Source organism: Poecilia reticulata, linkage group LG20, assembly GCF_000633615.1.
Source record: "Poecilia reticulata strain Guanapo linkage group LG20, Guppy_female_1.0+MT, whole genome shotgun sequence".
NCBI lineage: Eukaryota > Metazoa > Chordata > Actinopteri > Cyprinodontiformes > Poeciliidae > Poecilia > Poecilia reticulata.
This window is the reverse complement of record NC_024350.1, coordinates 22118472-22140910: the sequence shown is the minus strand read 5'-3', so window position 1 is coordinate 22140910 and position 22439 is coordinate 22118472. Positions and strand designations below refer to the sequence as shown.

At 41.1% G+C, this 22439-nt stretch overlaps 2 protein-coding genes across 2 annotated transcripts in view; one reads left to right on the top strand and one right to left on the bottom strand.

Moving 5' to 3' along the window:
- The first annotated feature begins 120 nt into the window (after positions 1-120).
- On the top strand, positions 121-11452 carry LOC103456844 (protein IWS1 homolog). The gene is made up of 11 exons (XM_008396656.2): positions 121-538; positions 1575-1807; positions 2297-2839; positions 3609-3776; positions 4009-4269; positions 5393-5469; positions 5558-5664; positions 5754-5897; positions 6577-6708; positions 8901-9170; positions 9557-11452. Exons 2-11 carry the CDS (start codon positions 1677-1679, stop codon positions 9764-9766), a joined length of 2043 nt encoding a protein of 680 aa, XP_008394878.1. The 5' UTR covers positions 121-538; positions 1575-1676; the 3' UTR covers positions 9767-11452.
- Positions 11453-12004: 552 nt separating this feature from the next.
- The window catches only part of ankha (ANKH inorganic pyrophosphate transport regulator a), a 15209-nt gene continuing 4774 nt past the window's right edge, over positions 12005-22439 (bottom strand). The window contains exons 5-12 of the mRNA XM_008396655.2: positions 21856-22026; positions 21638-21772; positions 20512-20604; positions 20333-20425; positions 15983-16112; positions 15172-15295; positions 14931-15030; positions 12005-12790 (exon numbers count right to left, since the gene is read on the bottom strand). Of these exons, the coding sequence (XP_008394877.1) occupies positions 12683-12790; positions 14931-15030; positions 15172-15295; positions 15983-16112; positions 20333-20425; positions 20512-20604; positions 21638-21772; positions 21856-22026 (954 nt within the window). The 3' untranslated portion in view covers positions 12005-12682. The remainder of the gene's footprint in view (positions 12791-14930; positions 15031-15171; positions 15296-15982; positions 16113-20332; positions 20426-20511; positions 20605-21637; positions 21773-21855; positions 22027-22439) is intronic.

Below are 22439 nucleotides of genomic sequence, written 5' to 3'. Positions count from 1 at the left end.
AATACAGTGTGCTTTAGAAAACGTTCGTGAATGTAGTGGAGATTGCTCATGACACAGCGAGAGGATGGCAGATACTCTTCCCCGATGACACATAAAGGGAGCTACCAAAAGTAGAAACTAAAAACGTAAGGGACTGCTTTTGCTTGTTTTGTTATACGACTTCCAAATCCACACCTATCAGATCGTTCAGTTCAACGAGCCGACGCAAAGATCCGGCTCGTCGCGAGCGGCGCATCACAAGAGCCATGACCTGCTGCTCCGGCTAAGCTAAGGGATCATCGTGAGCAGATGTTCCGTTCAAAATACGGGGAATACGGATGTTTTCAGAAATGTTCCGTGTTGACGGACGGTGACACGCTGGAAAGGAGAACTACCCACTGTGGCAGCTGCGGTTTTAAACGAGCTGCTGTCACTCGTGTTTGTGTTTTAAGTTCACAGCAGCTAGCTGGCTAACTCCGCTCAGTAAAAGTGAAACAAGAACTGGAGCTTCATGATTTTGAGGGCTTGGAGTTTATATCTCCAGTTGAACAAAAACAAGGTAAGTTCACCTATAATTACTGTAGTTTTCCAACACAGGTAGATGCTGTTAAGTTTGCCTTGCTTGTGACTATGCATGCTACTTCCTTGGGTTGATATTAACAATGAGGCGTAGCTTTATCTTAATTCGTGAACATAAACAAGAATCTGAGGAATTTGTTGACTGATTCGAGTTGTCTCATCCAGCTGTAGGTGCTAAAATCGCTTTTGTGTCTTGAACTTGGATTTTAATCATCAATTTAAATATCTAGACGTCAATAGTGAAGAATATTGACAAGATTTGTTTAATGCAAGTGTGGTTTTTGAAGGCTCAAGGATATGACTGTGTGGGCCATGAGTCAAACGTCAGGAAATCTGATAAGATTAGTTGTGCAAATACTCATAGAAATGCTATTTTGGTTGTTCAAGCTCCTTTTAGGTTGTGTGATTTCTATGACGGCAATGTTCCTCAGTTTATCTGGGAATAAACTTAAAGAACGGGGACTTGTTTGTGTCCGCAGGTAATTTTTAATTTGTGCAGACAGCAGTTGCATGTGGAGTACCCCCAGGTTCAATGCTGGGACACTTCCTGTTTAATATCTTCATGATGAAGGCATGTGTCAAAATGTAATGTTCCTGTATTGTGTTTTATGGTGTAAAGCACTTTGAACTGATGAAACAAGCTGTACAAATAAACTTGACTTGAGAAGAATCTTGGCAGCAACAGCGGCTGAGTCACACACAGTTGGGTGCGTTTTAAAGTGAGTTTATATCTAAAAATAATAATTGACATCAGTGTTCCTCGGTACCCATTCTGTCCTGCATGCTTTAGGTGTTTCCTTTCTGCAACACCTGGCCCAACTTGTCAGTAACAGGTTCCTGCCGCCTGCTGAGGAAGTAATGCAATCATGTGACTCATGTGGCCTGAAGAAGATGCATCTAAAACATGCGTGCTTTCACGTTGAATAATCTGGAACTTCTGAATCAGAGCAGCGTCGGGCTGCATGAATTGATCCATCTCATTCTCCTGTCGCTGACGCTTCATGTTTTGCTTGTAGGCGTCTCCACATTCACCAGGCAGCACCATGGGTTCGTCCTGAGACCCCGATCTCCTCCGCCATGGACTCCTAAAACTCCGGGTCTGCCTGCCCCCCGAGCAGATGGGGAACTGTTGTTGTTTTGGAGCAGAACGTCCCTGCGGCAGCATGGAGGAACGAAGCGGTTTGCTGAAAGACGACTCGAAGGCCTCGGGTGCTGGTGCTTGTGGTCCAGAAAACGGCGAAGAGACGAGGTGAGAGTCGGCTTCTTCTCGCTTCTGTTTTGTTTGCTTAGTGAATTCTTAGTGAATAAATCTATAAAACATGGCTGGTCTGGGAGCAGAGAGAACATAGTTATGAAAGCAAGAGATTTCAGATTTGGCCAACTTCAGGGGAACCAGGCAAATTTCCCCTTGTGGTATCCGTGGGACGGGCTGCATCAACAAATAACTTTTAAATCCCGTTAGAGGCTGCAAACGGGGCCGGGGGAACTTCCACCTGTCCTTTAAGGGTTTGTCAGCAACAAACAGTCGCGTCATTTCATGAATTGGTGACAAATGTCAAGAAATGATCATTAAAAAGTGGCTGCAGTGATCAAAGGTTTCCTGCTTCCTCTCCACCTCCAGATTCGGGAGAATCCTCCGAGCTTTCTCTCATGCTGCTCATTTATTTGTGCTTTTCTGGAGGTCTCAGGGGTGGTGTTGCGTTCTGGGGCTCCGCTCATTCTGTGTTATGTCTTGCAGTGTTGAGGAAACCAAGGAGGAGCCACCGAACACACTCAGAGAACCCGACGCCACTCAGGGAAATGGACATTTACAAACTGAAGGCCTTCAGGAGGCCAACACTTCGCCAAGCAACGACGGCACTGCCGGCACGCAACTTGAGGAACAGAAAGATGCCGCTGCAGATCAACGCACTTTAAATCCGACGCCGCAAAACATCTCTGCGCCTGACGCCCAGGAAGCTTTGGCCGCCGCCGCCGCCGAAGAGCCGAAAACAGAAAAACAAAGTCTAACCGCAGGGCAGGAGAACGTCTCGGATCCCGTCTCGCCAGAACCCGAATCTGCCCTTCCAGAAAACCTCCCCCCTCCTGAGTCAAACAGGCCAACAGAGGACAACACGGCGAGCGCTTCTCACGCTGGTCCCGGAGGAGACGCTGCCATCGGTGCCGAGGCCAAACCTTCGGAGGAGTTCACACGAAATAATGAGGCGTTATCAGAGCCAAGCGCTCCGGAGGCGTCCACCTCTGCGGTCAGCCAGGAGACAAACACGGACGCTGCCAGCTGGTAGGTTAACATGGGAACGTCGTTTAGTCCATGTTTGTATTTTAAACCTTTTGTTCAGGACGGAATCAGTAACCGGATCTGGTTTCTGCTGGTTTTCACACACTGAGCTTTCAGATATTATGTTACAAAAGTGAAGTGAAAGGAAAACGTCAATAATTCAATTAATCGCAAACTAAATTAATTTCTGTTTGGGCAACAATTGTTAGAGATGCTTCCCTTTAATATAGCTGAAAATATAGTATTTTTGCTTCAGAAATGTTTGCAGCATTTTCTTTTCAACACAAGTCCAAACTGGCACTTTTTCCCTGTTTTTCCTGTCTAAGCTGCATGATTATTATTTTTTTTTCAAATGCAATTTTGGTTCCTGTGTCTTCATATACCATTTCAATTATTGCTGTTTCAGTTGTTTTGTTTGTTTATTTTGGATATTATAAATATTTTCCAGTTCCAGAGTCGAATGTTCTTTAGAAACTATTTTTTATTATTTTTTTTATCTGTGGGAGGATATATTTGGATTATTATGCTATTATATTTAAATTTTAGGTAAACTGCTGTGAGGATAAAGACTTGACTCCATATGAGAGCTGAAATAAGCATCTATATATGTACTTCCATAGTTTACCAGTTCTTTCATTGCATAATATTTGCGTTTTGCTGTCCCAAGTTCACTGCTGCTTTAATGATTAATGGCCTCAATCATATCTATAAGTAGATTAAGTTCACCTGATGTTTAGTCGTTCAGCACAAATGTTTGTCTTTCTGCGTGCAGCTCTGCGGAGTGCAACGTCGATCCTGTGGACCCAAAAAGCCATGTTATCTCTCAGCCTCCAGCGTCTGGACCGGAGCCCGCAGGAGTCGGCCCAACTCAGGAGAATCTGGACTCCGTCGGCTCAGACACGACGCCAGACGCCGCATCTGCAGCAGAGGCCAAGGACAGGTCAGCAGGTTCACGCTTTGTTGAATGAAAACAGAAGACATGTTTACATAAACCCTTGTGTGTTTTTTTAATTAATTCTTCTGCCACAAGGGGGAGCAAGAAACCACTTAGACATCTTTTCCTTGCAGCATTTGCAGGAAAACTACATGCATGCAGCTTTCTATCGCCTCAACTTTTGATTAAAGTGCAGCACATAACGTACAGAGAATATAAATGTGGATTCTCTCTGCAGCTTACAGTCGAATCAGGAAGAAAACAGAGACCCTGAGGGTTTGAGTCCTGCAGAGGAAACTGTGGAGGGAACTGGAGAAAATGTTGCTGAAGAGGAGAATGAGGATGAAGAAAAGAAACAGGACAAGGTGGAGGACGGTTTAATCCAGACGGAGGATCTTCCGGTTGAGAAACAGCCTGCGATCCAGGAGCAGCTTGGAACCTCAGACGTCCAGGCCGACGTTGAGCCCGAAGCAGGAGAGGAAGACGGTCTGGATGACAGGTCTGTGAAAATCGTTCTGGGTCTCAAATGGATTCAGGGTTCAGTTCCTGCCTTGCAAAAAGTGTTCAGATTGTCCCGTTACAACCTCAGACTTCAGTGTGTTTTATAGACCAACACAAGGACATCTGAATCTTGTACTCTACCCCTCTGGGTCAATGCTGTGAGGATTCAACTTTGTGTTATCTGTAATTACAGCTGCAGGTCGGCCTCCAGCTTTTCTTACTGAGCTTCATTTCTTTCTCATAAATAACTGAAGCTCAGTCAGATCGGATGGGTTGCATCTGCGAGCAGTGATACTGATATCCTAATTGGATTTGGGTCTAAACTTTGACTGGGCCGTTACAACACTTGGATCTGAATCATGTCTCAACATTTTGCCAGGTTTTCACCTGCATTTAGCTTCATCCTTCTTCAGATAAACTTTGAGCAGCTTCTCTGTCTCTGCTGAAGAAAACACATATTTTCGTAGTTTTAGCTTCACCTGGTTCTAATTCTGTCAACAAAAAAAAAATCTCCTATTAGGTACCTTTTGCTACCCAATTATTAATCGGTTAATCCAAAAAATAATCAACAGATTAGGAGTATTGATAAGTCAGACAGGAAGGGAAGAGCTCATTGTTTTTTTATTCTACAAATAATCAGTCATACACTAAAGGTCACTGCATTTAGGCAATAAAATGTTTGATCTTTTAGTTTTAAAAAAAGGATTTTATCATTTGGTTTTTTTAAAGTGGTTGAATGAAAAATCTTTTTATTACAAATTTGATTAAACTTCAGAACAATTTCTTTCTAAAATAATTATAAGTTTCAAGCCTGATTAGGAGACATATAAAGAGTTGCTTGCTCACTATTTTGTGTTGGTTAGATCAAATACAATGAGGTCATTGGTTGAAATGAGAGAAAATGTGGAATAGTTCGAGAACATGAGGCGTTGTGACAGCAGTGGCGCCGGTTCTGTTTATTTTTAGCATTTAGTTAATACTCCATGTTCTCTACAACAGCATCGGCTGCAGAGATAAAACCTTCCTTCCACCAGTGTTGGAAACAGCTCCAACTATATATTTATTGGTTCAGTTTTGCTGAAATAAACCGTAAAAATGACTAAATGCTTGTTTCCCTTTAGCGAGGAAGACTTGTACCGCGGAGAAGAGGAGCTGTCTGCAGTGAGTCACAAACCACGGCACCCATCTGACTCAGAAAGTAAATGTTCTCAGTTTATGCTTTATGCCTTTACGTCCTCAAATCGATGCAGAAACATCTAAATGACGTCCCCCTGGTTTCCTCCCAGGTTTGAAGGCTCAGGACAGTTGCAGTTTGTCTCCGGCCGTGGACATCCTGTCTTACAGCGAGAGGGAATGGAAAGGAAACACTGCCAAAAGCGCTCTCATCAGAAAAGTTGGTGGCTTTGCAAGAAGCGTTCCACGTTGCTGGTGGCAGGGTTTTGTCTGTCAACGTCTGAGGGGCTTCCTGTGGTTGTGCTGCAGGGGTACAAAGAGATGTCTGCCAAGTTCAGCCGCCTGAGGAGAGTCAGAGGGGACAACTACTGCGCCCTGAGAGCCACCTTGTTCCAGGTGCTGTCCCAGAGCGACCTGGTGCCTCAGTGGCTGCAAGACGACACAGTTCTAACGGTAAAGGTTCACATCTTTAAACATTTATTAAAGTATTCTTTACATTTAGGAGATTATGTTTCCTTACTCCGGTTTCCTCCCACAGTCCAAAAACATGACTGTCAGGTTAATTGGCCTCTCCAAATTGCCCCTAGGTGTGAGTGTGTGAGTGTGCATGGTTGTTTGTCCTGTGTGTCTCTGTGTTGCCCTGCGACAGACTGGCGACCTGTCCAGGGTGACCCCACCTCTCGCCCGGTACGCTAGCTGGAGATTACGTTTTGGATATCCGTCTCACAACAGTTTGCTGGAAATTTGACCCATTCCTTTGTTTTCCTCGCTCACACCTTTTCAGATGTGCTCACATGTAATGAGAACAGGGCTCTGTGATGCACTGCAAAAATACAAAATTATACCAAGTATTTCTGGTGTAGCGTCTCATGAAAATATCTTAGTTTTGCCTTATTTCAAGTGGACTAACTCAAAAAAAGAAATATGAGCTTGATTTCAGTAACTCTTTATTATTATTTTTTATTTAAAAAGTGATCAAAGTGAAATGTCACAATGTCTCGTTCCACTGGCAGATTGTTTCACTTTTCCTGGATTTAAAATCAAAACAGTTTTACGAACAACATTTTGAGGCACTGAACACTGACCGTTTTAACTTTCTGTGGGATTTTTTTGTTGTTGTTGTCGTTTACAGCTGCCCAAGCAACTCGAGGCGCAGGAAGGGCTGATCAGCCAGTGGCGATTTCCTGGGCAGCACGCGCCCGGAGACGGCAGCGGAGATCCCACTGAGCGGCTGAAGGGCTACATGGAGCTGCTCCGGAAAACGGTACCGACTGCAAATCAGCTCGGAGGAAACGCCAGTAAAACCCTGAGCTTTTGGAGTCCACCATCGACTCCAGGGTGTTAATCATTACCTCCACAGCTTGGTTTGATTTCTGCCTTGCGTTAAAGGGAGGCTGCTTCTGAAGGTGTTTCTTAAAAGGATGGGAACTCCTGAAGGTAGTCTCAAAGTCACGTCTCTGTTGTAATGTCATAGTTTAGCTTATCTAAGTGGGGAAAATGAACACAATGTGCTTCACTAAATGAAATGTTGTTGATTGAAGCTAAAGGATGTGCTGTTATATAACTGATGGTCATTACTTAATCCGACACATCCAGGAACTTAATACGGCGTCTAAATCAGTAACTGATGAAAGAAGACAGGAGCAAAGATTCAGCTCTTCTTCTTCTCTCTGCATTTCTTGAAGAAACGTTCAGAACTAAAGAAACTGAGTCAGATTGCAGGTTAAAGACAAATGTTTCCACGCCTGTTTTAATTTGCACTCAGATGCATATAAAAGAACAATTCTAACGTCACCATTTGCAGCTGTAATTTGTGTTTTAGTTATTTTTCATCACCCTGAGGTATTTTAATTGGGTCAGACCTCAGTTATTAAATAAAAACTTTCCATCTTGTAGTCTTTTTAAAGTGTTTCAGAGACGGTTTTTCATTAAGACAGTAAAATAAGCAGCTCCATGCCTGCTGCCGGATTGCAGCAAATTTGGGACACCGGCTTTTCATGATGTTCTTTGCATTCTCCAAATCAGCATTTCACTTCTTCTTTCTGAGCCCCCCCACCAAAACGTTACATCTGCATTTGCACATTGTTTATCTACAAACTGTAGAATTGAAACATGGACATTTATACACTTCTGCCATCAGCTTCAATTATTGCCCCTTCCAGTTGCAGCTTCATGAGCAGCTGGTTGTGCCTTTTCCTTCTCCTCCTTATCGTTTTGAGAGCCTAACACATACAGTTTGCTATTAAAGTGGCTTTGTGGAAAACTTCCAAGCTATCCCTCGCCTCCCACCTACCAGCCTATGAGCAATTTGGAGGTGTGTGCATTTTTGTGTGAGTTATTGTTTGCTTCACCTGCTTAGTGAGATTTTTGTGGTCAGGCTGACCCCCACGTAAACCAATTCGCCAAAAGCGTTGCAGTAAATTCCTTGGAGTCACAGCAGGTCAGTGTGGGCGGGATGAGGTCAGAAACCTGGAATGAATCCAGTGAAGCCGGTCCTGCTTCAGAGTCTTAGACTAATTAATTCTAGTGTTGCTGCCCCCAGAGGGTAGTTGACCTGGATAAACTACCAGTACTTAGCCAGACTCCTCCTCACAGCATCCAGTAACCAGTTAATGTTAAACCTGCACATCATTTGATTCAGCAGTAGAAACATAGTTCCCACATTTATGCTTTTATTTTGATTAGTGATTTACTGATTTTGTAGATTATTTAGCTAATTAGTAGTTTTTTTTAATCATTTCTTTTACTCTCGTAAAGCACTTAATTTTTTTTATTTATTTCTGAAATTACTTTGTAAGTAAAATGATTTGCTAATTATCAAGATGTAATAAATTTCATTTTCTATTTACTTTGATACCAAAATCAGCTGTTGCTTAAAATTTATATGAAGTTTATAAATTCTATAAATCAATAAGAAAAATGTCATTTATTGTGAAATCTAATTAAGGGAATAAATCATTTCAAATGAGTAGAAATGCAATTATTATTGTTGTCGATAACATTAATATTTAAATCATTTATACTTCTAAACAGTATGTATAAAAATAATTTATGTAAAATTGTTTTACATTATTTGTTTAACGTAAAACAAAAAATTTTTTATAAAGCATTAACGCGTAATCAATTTTGTCTATTTTAACAGATAAATAATTAAAAATGTGTTTTATTTGGAGTGAAAATATGTGAATAAGTAAGTGAATGGGGTTAAATTACTGAAAAATTGAAGTTTCAGTATTTTAAAATAAATGTATATGCATTGTATATAAAACTTAAATATTGGTAACTGTTTCAATTTAAAGGTAAAAAAAAAAAAACTGACCTGGGAGATTTTTTAAAAACTAAAATAAAGTGGGGTTTTTTTCCTCTTTATTTTAAAATATAGTAAATATATTTATAGATGCACAGAGAAGCAAATGAAACACTTGATCACAGAGTAAATTCCTGATTCCTGTCCAGTGGCAGGCGGCTGCCGAGCGTCCCGGCTCTGCGGAGCGGCAGCGGCTCTGCGAGCGGCTGTTCCAGGGCGAGGAGGAGGAGCTGGGGATGCTGGAGGCGCTGAAGCTGCTGATGCTGGGCAGGGCGGCGGAGCTGCACGGCCGCATGCAGGCCGGTCAAGACGTCCCTCTCTTCTGCTGGCTGCTGTTCGCGCGGGACTCGTCCGGCTGCCCGCGCTCCTTCCTCTCCAACCACCTCAGGCATGTGGGCCTCAGCGCCGGGCTGGAGCAGGTACAGCCGACGCCCTCCGCTCTCTGGGTTTGTGTGTTGAGCAACAAATAAAGAGATCCTGGGACTTTTTGAATACATTTGAATAAAACCTGCGCTGCAAACAAAAGCGCCGTTCATGGCTGTGCATTGGAACAGGAGGAGGGTTTTTCATAAACTGTGTTCGGTGAAACATGCCGGTGCTTGAGTCGTGGTTTTAGTTGTTGTGGATGTAATTATTTGCAACACATGAATGAAAGCTTTTCCAGCTGCACCGCTCCACCCAGCTGGTTTTTAATCAGCTGGGTGGAGGGTGCAGCTCCACCCAGCTGATTAAAAACCGTTTGATTCGTCTCTCCAACGTCTTTTGGACTTCTGTCAAACGATTTGTTTTTGTCCTTCGTGTGCAGGTGGAGATGTTCCTGCTCGGCTACGCCCTGCAGCACACCATTCAGGTTTACAGACTGTACAAGGCCAACACAGAGGAGTTCGTCACCTTCTACCCGGACGACCACCGGGACGACTGGCCGTCCGTGTGCCTCGTCACGGAGGACGACCGCCATTACAACGTGCCGGTCGCTGAAGCTGCTGAGCCCGGCGAGGAGCTGACCGCCAGCTGATTGACGCCGCAGGAAGCCCACCTGCTGTGCAAACGCCCCTCAGGTCTATCAGAGTGGCACGTTTATGCCAACTCCAGGTGGAATGCTGGGATATATGCGTCCTGGCTTCTGTCCAAAAAGTCTCAGATTCTCCACTGTGTATGTTTACTAAACCAAGGCTGGTCGGCTGTTAGTTTGTCTCAAAAGAAGAACAGATCAGCGTTAAATAAGCCGGGCTGGGCGAATGATTTAGTCGAGTTAGTGCCATCGTAACATTCCTTTTATTTTTGCCATAATCTTTATTTTTTTGTGCCATAAAGGTTTTTTTCTTTTAGTGTAATGATGGCAAACAAAAGAACCTGAATCACATTGAACATTCATGTCATGAATGACTCTGTGTTTTAGTTCTGCAAGAAAACAGTTTATAATTAATTAATTATTAATGTAGGAAGGGAAATGATTAATTCAGTGACTTTTGTTTTGTTTTGTTTGTGGGTCAGACCAGTTTACCGATGAGCATCTGGGGGGAAAATATGATTATTTTATTACCTTTGAATACTTTTGGTTTCTATTGGGGTTTTTTTGTGTCAAATTTCCAGATTTCTCAATTAATTTCTTTAAACACATTAATAAATAGAAAACTTCATAATGAAATTTCTGCAGATGTTTCAACAGAGACCAGGCTGCAAAATATGAAACCATGGATGGATGAATGGGATGGAAGGACGCCTGGTTAATGAGTGAATGGATGGACGAATCAAATAATGGATGGATGAATGAATGAATGGTCAATCAGTGGCTGGATGAGTCAGTAAATTAAAGAATGGATGTCAGTGGAAGAATGTGACTAAATTATTAGGACAGGGAATAAAGTGTAAAAAAAAAAACTCTTTGTTTTCTACTCTCCTCCATCCTCTCCACTCCTGGAGGTTTTCTTTCCTCTTTCGTCTGAGCCAAGGTGACGCCGAAGCATATATCCCAAAATGTAACCACCTCCTGTTTCAACGTGGTGATTTGAGACCCTGTACGAGATGTTTTGTCCCCAAACGCTCTTGTATGCACTGTACTGTAAGAACTTTGTTTTCTACTTTGGTATTTGTACACATTCAGTTTTCTTGGATCATCTCGGTTCCACCCAGATCAGTTTGCTGGCTAGGAAAACTGTTGAGATAAAAAAAAATATATATATATCATATTTACACTGGATTATTTTATGTTTTATTTATTGTTTTGATGGTGGAAAAAAAAGTATTTTCATTTGGTGTGAAGGTTAATTTAAGACGGCTGAATTAGTCAATGAAGAGTTTACTGATTGATCAAGTTGAACAGGATCAGAAGACTCGGAGGATTAACGGCAGCCTCCATGTCAGAAGTGTGATTTCTAACTGTTGTGTGTTTTGTGTGTGTCAAACTCAGTGAGTAACATTTTGCCTTTAACCAAGCTGAAGGAAGGAAACATACCGATGTTGCTGCAAAAGAAAAACAAAAACTGGCAAATGCTTCAACCACCAGCCACAGGATTTAAGTAAAACAAAAAAAAAGGCTTGCTTGGTCCTCCATGTTGCCTTAGAAACGATGCACAATGTGAATGAATGTTGGTCATTTGTGTCGAGTCTAAAACTTGTCCGATTTATTATGCCGTGTGCAGGACTGATCTTGCACTGTCAGTTTTTATTAGCATTGAAATAAATGGAAAATTTTGGAAAACGTTTTGGCCCGTTTTCTGTTCATGTTGACAAAGTTTGCAACACGGTGGATGTGGCGCCGGGATAGAGCTCATGATGGAGGCCTCAGTCATCAACGCTGCCATCACAGGTTCAAGTCCCAACCTGTTGACCTTTACCACACGTCTTCGCACTTGGTCATTTCCGTTTCAAATAAAAGGCCAGTTAAAACACAAAAAAAAGTACTCTTGGTTGAGCAGCAGGCTCTACTGATGCTTTTCAAAGATTATCTAAGCTTTTCCGGCAAAAAATGTGAACATATTTTGCATAGCCCATAGACATATTCTAACATGTTTAAGGGTGCAAAATAGGTCACTTTTAAACTTTGTTTCATGTTTATTCAGACATTTTGGTCAGATCCATCTCAGTCCATCTTTGTCTTTCATCCGAAGTTGACGGATTTGGTCAGATGTTTGGAACTTTTACACGATCAGGTCCAGACATGCATCACATCTGGGTTAGGAATAAATAAAGCAGAAAAGTTCTGACTTCAATCTCATTTAAATTTTACCTCCAATAATTCCAGACAACAGAAAAGGTTAATAATAATAAAGCAATTTATTTGTAAATAAGAATGCCTATACAGTATATACATACGACAGTCTGAATACTAGCAGGAAAAAGGCTTAGCAAAACAAAGTGGGTCCAACTCCCAGACAGAACTGAAAGGGAAACGGAGAGCTATTCTTGAACACACAGTGGTTTGATGAGGGATTCCTGACCCCTCGCAGCAATTAAATATACACAATCCAATATAAACAAGAATCTGTACACCGTTGTATGTAAAACACGATTGCACAACCCAATAAGTTCCACATTGTGTCTGCGTTTGAATCCAACAAGGTCTCGTTGCCTAAACTCTGATAAAGTAACATGAAATGATAAGCTCTAGTCGTTTTATTTCTTTATGTTGTTTTTTTTTGGCAACTCCACAAACACCCGGCTCATCGTTCCTGCTGCTGAGGAGAAAGTTCTCCAGTGTCGGATTCCCTCTTTAACCAGTGAAAACTTAGGAAAGGATACACACCCAGCTAAAGGGAAAGGGCTAACCAGAGACAGTATTTACACCGATGGGTTGGAGGTGCATGGCTTTCTTTACAGTGTGCGTTTCGATAGTGTGCAGGTCGACGCCTCGGACGTTTTCCCCCAGTCCGAGCCGCCTCGTCTTCTGCAGACCTTCCTCGTCGAGGTCGTCCTCCTGTGCTTTGGACGCTCACTCCTGCTCCGCCTCCTCTTCCACCTGGAGCTCCTCGATGGCGTCCATCTGGGTGGGGGAGTCGCCTCCCTCCACAACCAGCTCGTTGGACATCTCGCTGTTCCTCTGAGAACAGGAATGAGAAATACGCTTTCAGGCGTCAACGAAGAAGGTGAGAACAAAAGATTGCAGCTGCACAGCAGATACTGCTGATAAAACGCAGCGGTTAAATAAATATGCTCCTACGTGATGGCACAATAAACTGGACCCTGCAGAACCTCCACTAACTGTAAATCTTTGCAAAGCTGCAGAATTTGCAAAGATAGTCTGGCTTTCCAACCACACGGCCAGACAGATTTAAGTGAATGCAGCAAAAGCAAATGAGGTGGATTAGTGAAGCTTTCCAACAACAGACATGTTACAGTGGAATATCGTCTCTGCTACCTGGAAAGTGAGACCTAAAAAAAAAAAGCAACAATGTTCAGTCAGAAGCCTCTTAAAAATTGTTGAAAGACTGACTGCTGCTGGAGATGTTTCCTACGCACAACGACGAAATAAAGTATTTTTTTTATTGAAAATTTGCCACACTGAGTGGATTAATGCTGAAAACTTTATTTTTAGTATATATATTGGGGCTTTGTCCTTCAGTCAGACATTAAAACAGAAAAGATTTGTGTTAAATATGAAAAAACATTTTAATGGATGGAGCTGAAGTTGTTGAAACGATTCAATGCAGTGAAATGATTCATCATCATTATTATTAGATAAAAAGTATACGGTCAACTTAAAGGTGATTCAAGGGCTAAAGGAACATTTTTCTTGTTTTTGACAACATAACCTTTATAAAAATAAATAAATAAATAAATAAGCTTGCTCCAGCAAATGGTTAGATTAGCACAAAAGGAACAAGAACAACAGGAACCATAATTATACAGGCCATGTTCAGGAAATAATAATTATATGCTGCATTTGTTTATGTACTATGAACGTTCCTATTAAACCAGATCATAAATGTGTGAAACGCAGAACAGGTCTCACTTTGAGATTAATCTACAATTTCCATATGTTCTTTTTTCTAACTGATGCTGGTTCACTCTTGTTTAGAGGCACAAAGAATTTTTATTTCAGTTTTCTGTCTTTTAGATCAAATGTGGACTAGCATGAAGTCAAGTTTGCCGTTTTAACTTTGTTTCCTATAAGATATGTCCTAAAAGTCTTCAGATTTAATTTTGCAAGATTTTTGTAAGATGCTTAAGAGAACAAAAGCAAAAACAATGGCAATAAGCATCAACAGTCAGGAATGGCAGCCTCAGGTGTTCTGGACTACGCCTCCAGAAATGTGGTCCACCTGGTTTGGGAGACAAACATTTCCACAGTACGCTGGAGTCAGTCCAGATCAAAAAGTCAACACTCTTTTCAGACCAGATCGTTTCTGGTAACGTTCAAGCTGGTTATCGTGTCAATTTGTCCACCATAAAGGTGAGTTACATTAGCAATGACCTTCTGGATGTTTCCACCATTTACGGTGTTCATTGCTGCATATTCACAAACGGGAGCCTTTGTACGTTAATCTCTTGTACTTTGTGTGTTTATTCTGCAACCATTGTTTGATCACCGTCACTCCTAAACATCAAACAGTCCCTCCTAGACATTTTTTCTGGATGTAATACAGGCACAAGGGAGAAACATCAGCAAGACGATCAGTGGAAACTGAAGCATCTCTTTGAACACAGAGAAATCCTCCAATCTTCAGCTTTTCAGGGAATACCATATTACTACTGCTAACCTCGCTAGAAGGTTCTCCGATACAAAACAGCTATGCTAATAAATGAAATATAAAAATAAAAAAAACTCCCTGAGGTTTAGACAAATTGGCATTCAATAAAAATTTTAATATGAACCTCATTTGTTTTTTTCTAACTGCATTTTTAATTGTGATCAGTTTTTTTAATGGTTTAATTATATACTTTTAGGAGTCAAAACTTTTTTAGGAATAATGGGTTAATTTCTGAAAAAAAGAAGCTTGTATTTCTCTTTTGCAGAGACTTTGAACAATGTTGCTGGGTTACCATCCTTCCCACTGTTTGAACATCCCATCGGTGCTCAGAATAAACATCTCCCAGCTTTCCTGTCAGACTTTTCCTCTTTGCGTGCCATCACTGAAAACAAACGTCAACATTCCCATTCGACCTGAACGCTTCGTTTATAATTAAAGATGGCAGGAAATGCCTTGTTCTAGATATGGAGGCGGGGGATGAAAGCTCACCTGTTGTCTATAAACATAGCCGGCTGCTATGGCGACCATCGCCGACTCCCCAACAAAACCGGCTAAGAGGGACCCGACGCCGAGTGTGGCCCCGTGGACCCTGCAGCAGAGGATCAACTTTAATCCGATGCCTTTCTTATTGCGTTTCCACATCGGTGAAGGAGAGTTCTTCTTCTTCTTCTTCTTTTCAGCAGCTGCTCTGAACGCAGTGCTACAAGTCAACTCTGCTGTGTTCACTTACCCCATGTAAGGCAGCACAACCAGGCTGATGATCAGGACGACGATACGCAGAACGGAGCTGGGAGCCAAGACGAAGGTCTTTTTCAGGGTCATGAGCCATCCTGTCAGATGAGCCCGAACGGTCACTGCAAACACACAGAGGAAGGAGGCGTCAGGGACACGTCCCACCTCACAGGGCCGAGTCCAGGTTCTCTTCTAATGGCAGGGGCACAAACTGTACGAGGGTCAACACTGCAATTTTTAAATGCACCGCAGCTTTAGATTCCATTGAGGAATAACTAAACTATATTTAACCAAACAAAACACAAGGATCTGTTTAGCAGTAAATTATTACAGTGACTTAGGGTACAAGCCAATTTATCTACAATTAGCTTCTAGATAAAAAAAAATATGCTGAATTTATTCAACTTTTATTAAATTATTATAGACAGCAAATATAGTCTACAAATAAGTGTTCAATTATCCCCTTTAAGAAGGTTTTCTTTTCTTGGTGCAGTAGTCTGAGGCTGGTTTTCTTATTAAACATCACAAACATCAACCTGCCAATAGGACTAGAGATGGAAATCTCTTTCGTATTAATGATGTAATGTCGCATAAAAATTAAAAAAAAAAAAAAAACAGAAAAAAACCCCACAACATAAGGAGCCTTTCCGTCATCTACTGGCTTGGAATGTGGACAAAACTAATCTCTGCACGCCACGATATGAGCAAACTGATTGGCGGCTCTTGTGGCGATGGCCAATCAGATTTCAGGGTCAGTCAGAGTCCTGCCCCCTTCAGCGTCCCCTACGAGCCGTGACCTGCGACCTCACCTGGCATCGGGAAGAAGGAGAAGATCCGAAGCGGCGCCACGCAGAGCGCGGCGAAGGTGTACTCCACTCCGATGACGTCCACCAGGATCTTCTCGGACACACGCGGGGTCCAGAACAGCACGAAGCAAAGCTGGGCGTTGGAACAAACGGATCAATTATTCTTCAGAACCTGCTTTAGTGATTTTTACTGCAGCTGAACGTCTCAGGTCTTTGAAGCTCTGGCAAAACAAAGGAGCTGCTGAGTCGTATTAGCATCGCACCTCAAAGCACCGTGATCAGGACATCCGAGGAGGAAACCGTCTGATCTGATCATGAATAAAACATCCACGTGTTGGAAAACCGTCAAATGGATTCAAACCAACGATCGATAACTATCCTCTCCACTAAGACAGAGGAGTAGAGCATTTGTCTGACACAGATGCATCATAGTGCAGCTTCAGAAGCTCTCCCTGATGACTCGTCAAGTGTTGCAACTCTGAGCAACAGCAGATCGGCTGGTGGATTCCTGCAGTTTCAGTCATGGAAAACGACGAGCAGCTCAAGACGATCCAAAGAGCAAAGAGCCGTTTCAACCGCTGCGCTTCAAAAAGCTTCGAACGATTAATCGGACTAAATCATGAAGACTCGAATAATTCTCAGATAACTTGGTAATCAATTAATTAACTGGATTATACAAACTCTTCTAAAAAAGAAAAGGTCATTTGCTAAAATAGGGCAGCAATTAAAACCAAACTATAAAAATTTTTACATTTTGCATTTAAAATAATAATAATAATAAAAACCCTTGTAATAGCCCAAAATTCTCTGGTTACATAAATTTAGCTTCATTTGGTTCAAATTCTGAAAAAAAAAAAAAAAAAAATCTTTACTATAGATTATTTATTAGTTCATCCAAAAATGAAATCAACAGCACTACACTATATTGATCTCAAGTCGAGCAGAAAGAACCGAGTTAGAAGTATCGTCTTCATCTGCAGATGCAGCAAAAAATGATCTAACGTATAATAATGGAATATCATGTCATTGCATTTTAGGCAATAACATTTTTATTTTTTTACAAAAAGGACATTTAATTGTTTATTTGCACATCTAAATGCTTTTCTAAAATAGTTTTAAACATTTCAGGGTTTAAATGAAATCTGCAGAATGTGCCCATTTTTTAATCCTATTAATCATCAGAATAACTGATAGATTAATCAATAACTAAAATAATCATAAGCTGCAGCCCTAATTTCAATCACTCATCAGTTCCTTGGTCAATTATGTTCCCAGTAGTGGTTTAAAGATGCCAAAGGTTTCTGCAAATCTCAGGTTTTCTGGAAGTTTGTTCCAGAAACCAAATGCTGCCTCCGTTTATTTCTGATACAGCCGAGTTGCAGAGGTCCTTCAGGCATTCAATTAGTGCAGCCAATTGAATTTATTTCAGTAGTTCAATTAACAAAACTTAAATTTGAAAACAATACTTTTTTTCCTCCTCCATTTCATTTACATTTTTAAGTTTCTGGCTTATGGCTACCAAACTCTAAAATTCAGTTTCTCAGAAAACCATCAACAAAAACGATTTTTAAACTCAGAAATGTCGACATAATTAAAAGTCTGAGCATGTGCTGTGCAGTATATAAATTCAACATTTTGTTGGGGTTCATTTTGCATGAATTCACTATAGCGTGGAGATCAGCCTCATGGTTCTGCTGAGACATTCAGGACGCTTTATTAACGGCTGTGACTCCCAACTCCACAGATGCCATAAATAACTGAAGCATTTTCTGTCAAAAACCCCCCAAGAAATTTCTAAATTCATTTCACATTTTTAAAGAAAAAAGTAGAATATTGACAGGTTTTTGAAAAACTTTCAATCTGCAAGAAAAAAAGGGATGCTACTCTGTGATTAAAGGCAGTTTTAATATTGTATTTTTCTAAGATATTCTGACACATCAGACATTTGGTTTAAGTGATTATTTTATGGGATCGACACCTTGAACTTTGGTAAAACAAGCAGATGACAATCCGACATTTATCATCGCAATTTTAGAAGATCTCTGGTATTTTGTGACAAAAGTCTGAATTTATAATCTTAATAAGCATCCAAGTTTTTTTTTTTTCCTACCAATGTTGGAATATCCTTGTTTAAATGTAGTAAATTTATTCCTTCAGTCATGTGAAATTGCCTTTTTGAAAATGTATAACTTTTTGACACCAGAAAATATTAAAGTTGAAATTATTCTCAAAATTTCGGAATAATTTGGCTAAAAATCAAATTTTTTTCCCTTCCATCTAAAATACCCCCAAATACTTCATTATCACATGCAATTTAAAATCTTCAGAGAAACTGGAACTTGAGTTTTCATTTGCTACAATTGATAATCAAACCTACCTAAAATAATGTTTAAAATATATCTCTCAGTGTAATAAGTCTAAATCTACTGAAGTAAATCTTTGAGGACTTCAGGTGTTTCAAGAGCTTCATTTGTTTGATGAAGGATTTAAAACCCGATGCTCTGGTTTCCAGACTGGTCCCAGCTGAAGAAACTGGACTCGTCACTTGTTTTCCCCCATTTCTCAGCTGATGTTAATTCTCACTTTGAGCTGCAGGTTGAAGGTAAACCAGAAAAATGAGAAACGGCTGAAAAGATGAGGATTCCAGAAAGATTGGGCGATCTCCTGGCCCAAAACTTGAGAATGGATTACCTGCTAATTAGTAGTTTTGGTTCACCTCACCATCTATCATCACTTTACTTGGACACGGTCACATCAGACTAATCTGAAAGGCCTCGGGCCAAAGCCTTCTTCTCCTCTGACTCAGCTGCGGCATCTCCTCAACAAGCTGAGACATCCAAAGCGATGAGCTTGTTCTCATAAGGTTGAATTACACATTGATCTCTGTCACACAGGCACATACACACACTCCGGCTCCGCTTCAGTTTTTTCTTAGTCTGCTTTACATAAGTTTACAATCACAGCAGGTCTCGACACGTTGGGATTGTGTTGATCTCTGCACACACCCTCATGTTCTTGTTGACAACTTTGGGACTCTACATCTGGCGTGACAATCTCCTCCCCTTTGTTTTTTAAAGACCAAAACATTACCCCAGATTTCCTGCTTATCCTTACGTGAGCAGAGAGAAGCGACTTGAATAACTGCAAAAGCACAACTGCACACCTTCGGCCATTACAAAGTGAGAACTGAGGCGGGATTGATGCTCAGCTCTTCAGGAAAAACACGCTAATGTAGACGCCTGCATCACTGCAATCCAACGCCAGGTCTATTTGCATAAAGGCTCGCATGTTTCAGCACAACACCTAGCTGGTTGTACGAGTCCTCAGATGAAACGCTGCCAGTCAAGTCACAAAAACAGCTATAAACATCAAACAGCTGTGCTCTTCTATGAACAAACCATTCCACATGTTAGCTTGTCGCCTCCAAACAAAAACAATCCCCGAAGCCACTGAGGTCATCAAGTTGAGAGTTTCTGCAAACCCTTAACTTGTAAAAGAAAAGCTCTGCGACTGTGAAGTTGTCAAATCATGACAATTTTTCAAAGCTAAAGGATTTCAACACAAGCAGCAAAAACATGCTTACGTATTCATTTATGTGTAACCAGCAGGTTTCTAGTTGATTTAATTTATTTGACCAGTGGATAGTTGAGGCCGTAGTGCAAGATGAAGACTGAAACACAGTATTGGCTACCATCTGATTTAGTTTAATGGATTTATTGAACTGAAGTAATCATTCAATACACATTAACTTGCAGTTGCACTTTCAGACATACAACTCATGATGTGGTGCAAACTGCTCATACAAGAAAACATCTAAACACTGAAAATGTTGGATGATTTAAACATGATGACCTCTTCCTCCAAACAGATTAGGTTTTTCATTAATTTCATTAAATCCGTTTCCCATTAATTGGTCGACAGCCATATTGAATATGAATAAACTGCATTTTGCTCAGTATTTTCTCTTTTTCCCATAATTGTAAACGTTCCCAACCCACTTCCTGTCTTTGGTCAGTCTAACCCAAGTCCATCTATGTTGCCAAAAATATTTTTGGAAAAAAAAACAAAAAAAAAAAAAAAAACAATTTTAATGCTAAGACAGTGCAGTGCTGCATGCATTTATACTATGAAGGAAATTTGATATATTTTGCAGCTAGAAACCTGAGCTCTGATGCAAATTAGCATATTTTTTAATAAACTGACAAAGCATTTCCCAATTGAGAAGTGCAAGGAGAAAGATGGGGGGTTTTCTCCAGAGTATGTTGCAATTAGCACAAAACGCATTCAGATTTGTGTTTGTAATGTGACAGAGTGGGGAAAACTCTTCAGGGGTGTGAATATTTTTGTGCTTACCGTGAGCGACAGGGCCAGACAGCAGAAGGTAAACTTTTTAATGTGCGATTTGTTAACCGGGCTGTCAGCATTCATCTTGTTGCTGGGATTGTTCTGTTGCGAAAAAGGTCAAATCGTCGTCATGCAGTATGCCACATCTAAAATATATAAAACTGTAAACACTGCAGCGTCGGGTTTACCTTGTCAAAGGCCGGGTACACGGCTCTGAGCTCAGTCAGCCAGCCGTAGGGCATGTGACCCACTGGGTATGTGGCTGTGAGCACCGCCACGGCCTGCAATGACAAACACAGAACAGGTAGAAGTCACCCGCGCGCCGTCACTTTAAATCTAAAAATACCAGCCGGCTAAATCCACCCCGGCAGCCTAACAACAGCCAGTCTGGGAGCCGCACACGGCGCCTCTCACTTTCCCAGAAGTTTTTTTAGAGATTCATCTCTGGACAGCCGCCTTGAAGCTCACCGTTGTCGCCAGCGACAATAGGCAGGAACAGCAAAGCCACGCAGGAATGTTCTCGTGCCGTGTAATCATGCCCCGAGTTTCACATCTGAGTGGTGAATCACTCAAACAAACCACTGGCAGTCTGCGCTGTCACTGATTTCCAGTCAGTTCGTTTTTGGTAAACAGCTCTTTTCATTTTTTTATTGTCTCTAGTAGCTGCGCTGGTCTCTGTGAGGCAGAACGCTCCAGAGGGAGTCTGGCATTTCAACTGGGGAAATCCAGGGTATCTGCAGGTTTCAGCAAGTCAAATTTAAGACCTTTTTTAATGCCACCTTGAATGAAATTTAAGATTGAAAAGAATAAATAAATATAGGGGACGGTTGGAGGAACTTGAGACGTTACAATCAAGCATAGCAAAAACTGAGAACCTGGCTTTGTACCTTTAAGAGAAACAAAAAGCTAGTGAGCTACCTAGCTAGCAAGGGTACATAAGCAGCGAGTTAGCGGTAGCCACAAAAACCTCGAGTCACAGAATGGAGAAGAGGTTTGCATGTGACTCAAACTTTTACATGACAGAAAAGTTCCACAAGGATAAACTTCATTAAACAGTCCTGCCACGACAAAATTTAAGATCCGTGATTAATGTATTTAGTACCATCTTACATTTTCAAAATTAATTTAAGACATTTTAATGCCTTAATGTTAGACACAAAAATGTAAGACTTTTTACAGACGCGCAGACACCCTGAAATCCAAAACACAGCTGAAGAGGTATTAGGGAACTTTAACAGCAGCTTTGCTTATAAAAGCATCTTAAATGCGCATAGATAATGAGGTGCCGGCATGATGTCTACTCTATGCACGCACCTCTGTGGCGTCGGCGGACCCCTTGAGGTCTCGAGACACAAACAAGTTGACGATAGGTCGACTGATGCGCTGCGTGGCCAAGATGAGTGCCAGTGGCCACCAGAAGCTGAGCATCTTTTTGATTGTTGCGTCGCCCTGCAGAAACAAATAAGCAACTTGTTTATTTTCATTCTTCACGTCGTGTAAAAACTCCTCCATCCAAAAGGAACAGAATGTACCCCAACGTCGAGTCCGCTGGAGTCTGGAATGTTGTCATGGATGTTGCAGTAGTAGCCGATACAGACGATGCTGAAGCGGACCAAGGCACCCATGTACAGGGAGAGGATGGGGATGAGAATGGGCTCCACGCATTCCAGGTTACTGTGCAGGAAAATGGCCACGAACACAATCTGCAGGGAACAACACATTATTCATGCCAAAATTACTTAGAGCTGCACATGTTTAATATTAATATCATAAAACACAGTTTGGACTGCAACATTTGCAGGTTGTTATATTTCAAATGTCAGAAATTCACACTTTTTATAATTTACTCGGCACAAAGTATTTGTCTTTTTACAACCAAATATTTACAATAAGCAGAACGGAAAACAAGTGAACTTTTCTGCACTCAAATCTGCTTTTATTTAATTTTTTGAACTTGGATGAATATAGCAAGTGTTTTGAAAGACAGTGAATCAAATCCTTGTTTTATAAATGAGAATAAATTTCTTCAATTGACCTCAAAATAATCTAAAAGAATTAATAACATCCCTTTTTAAAAAAAAAAAAAAAAAAAAAAAAAAAAAAAAAAATCTTTACT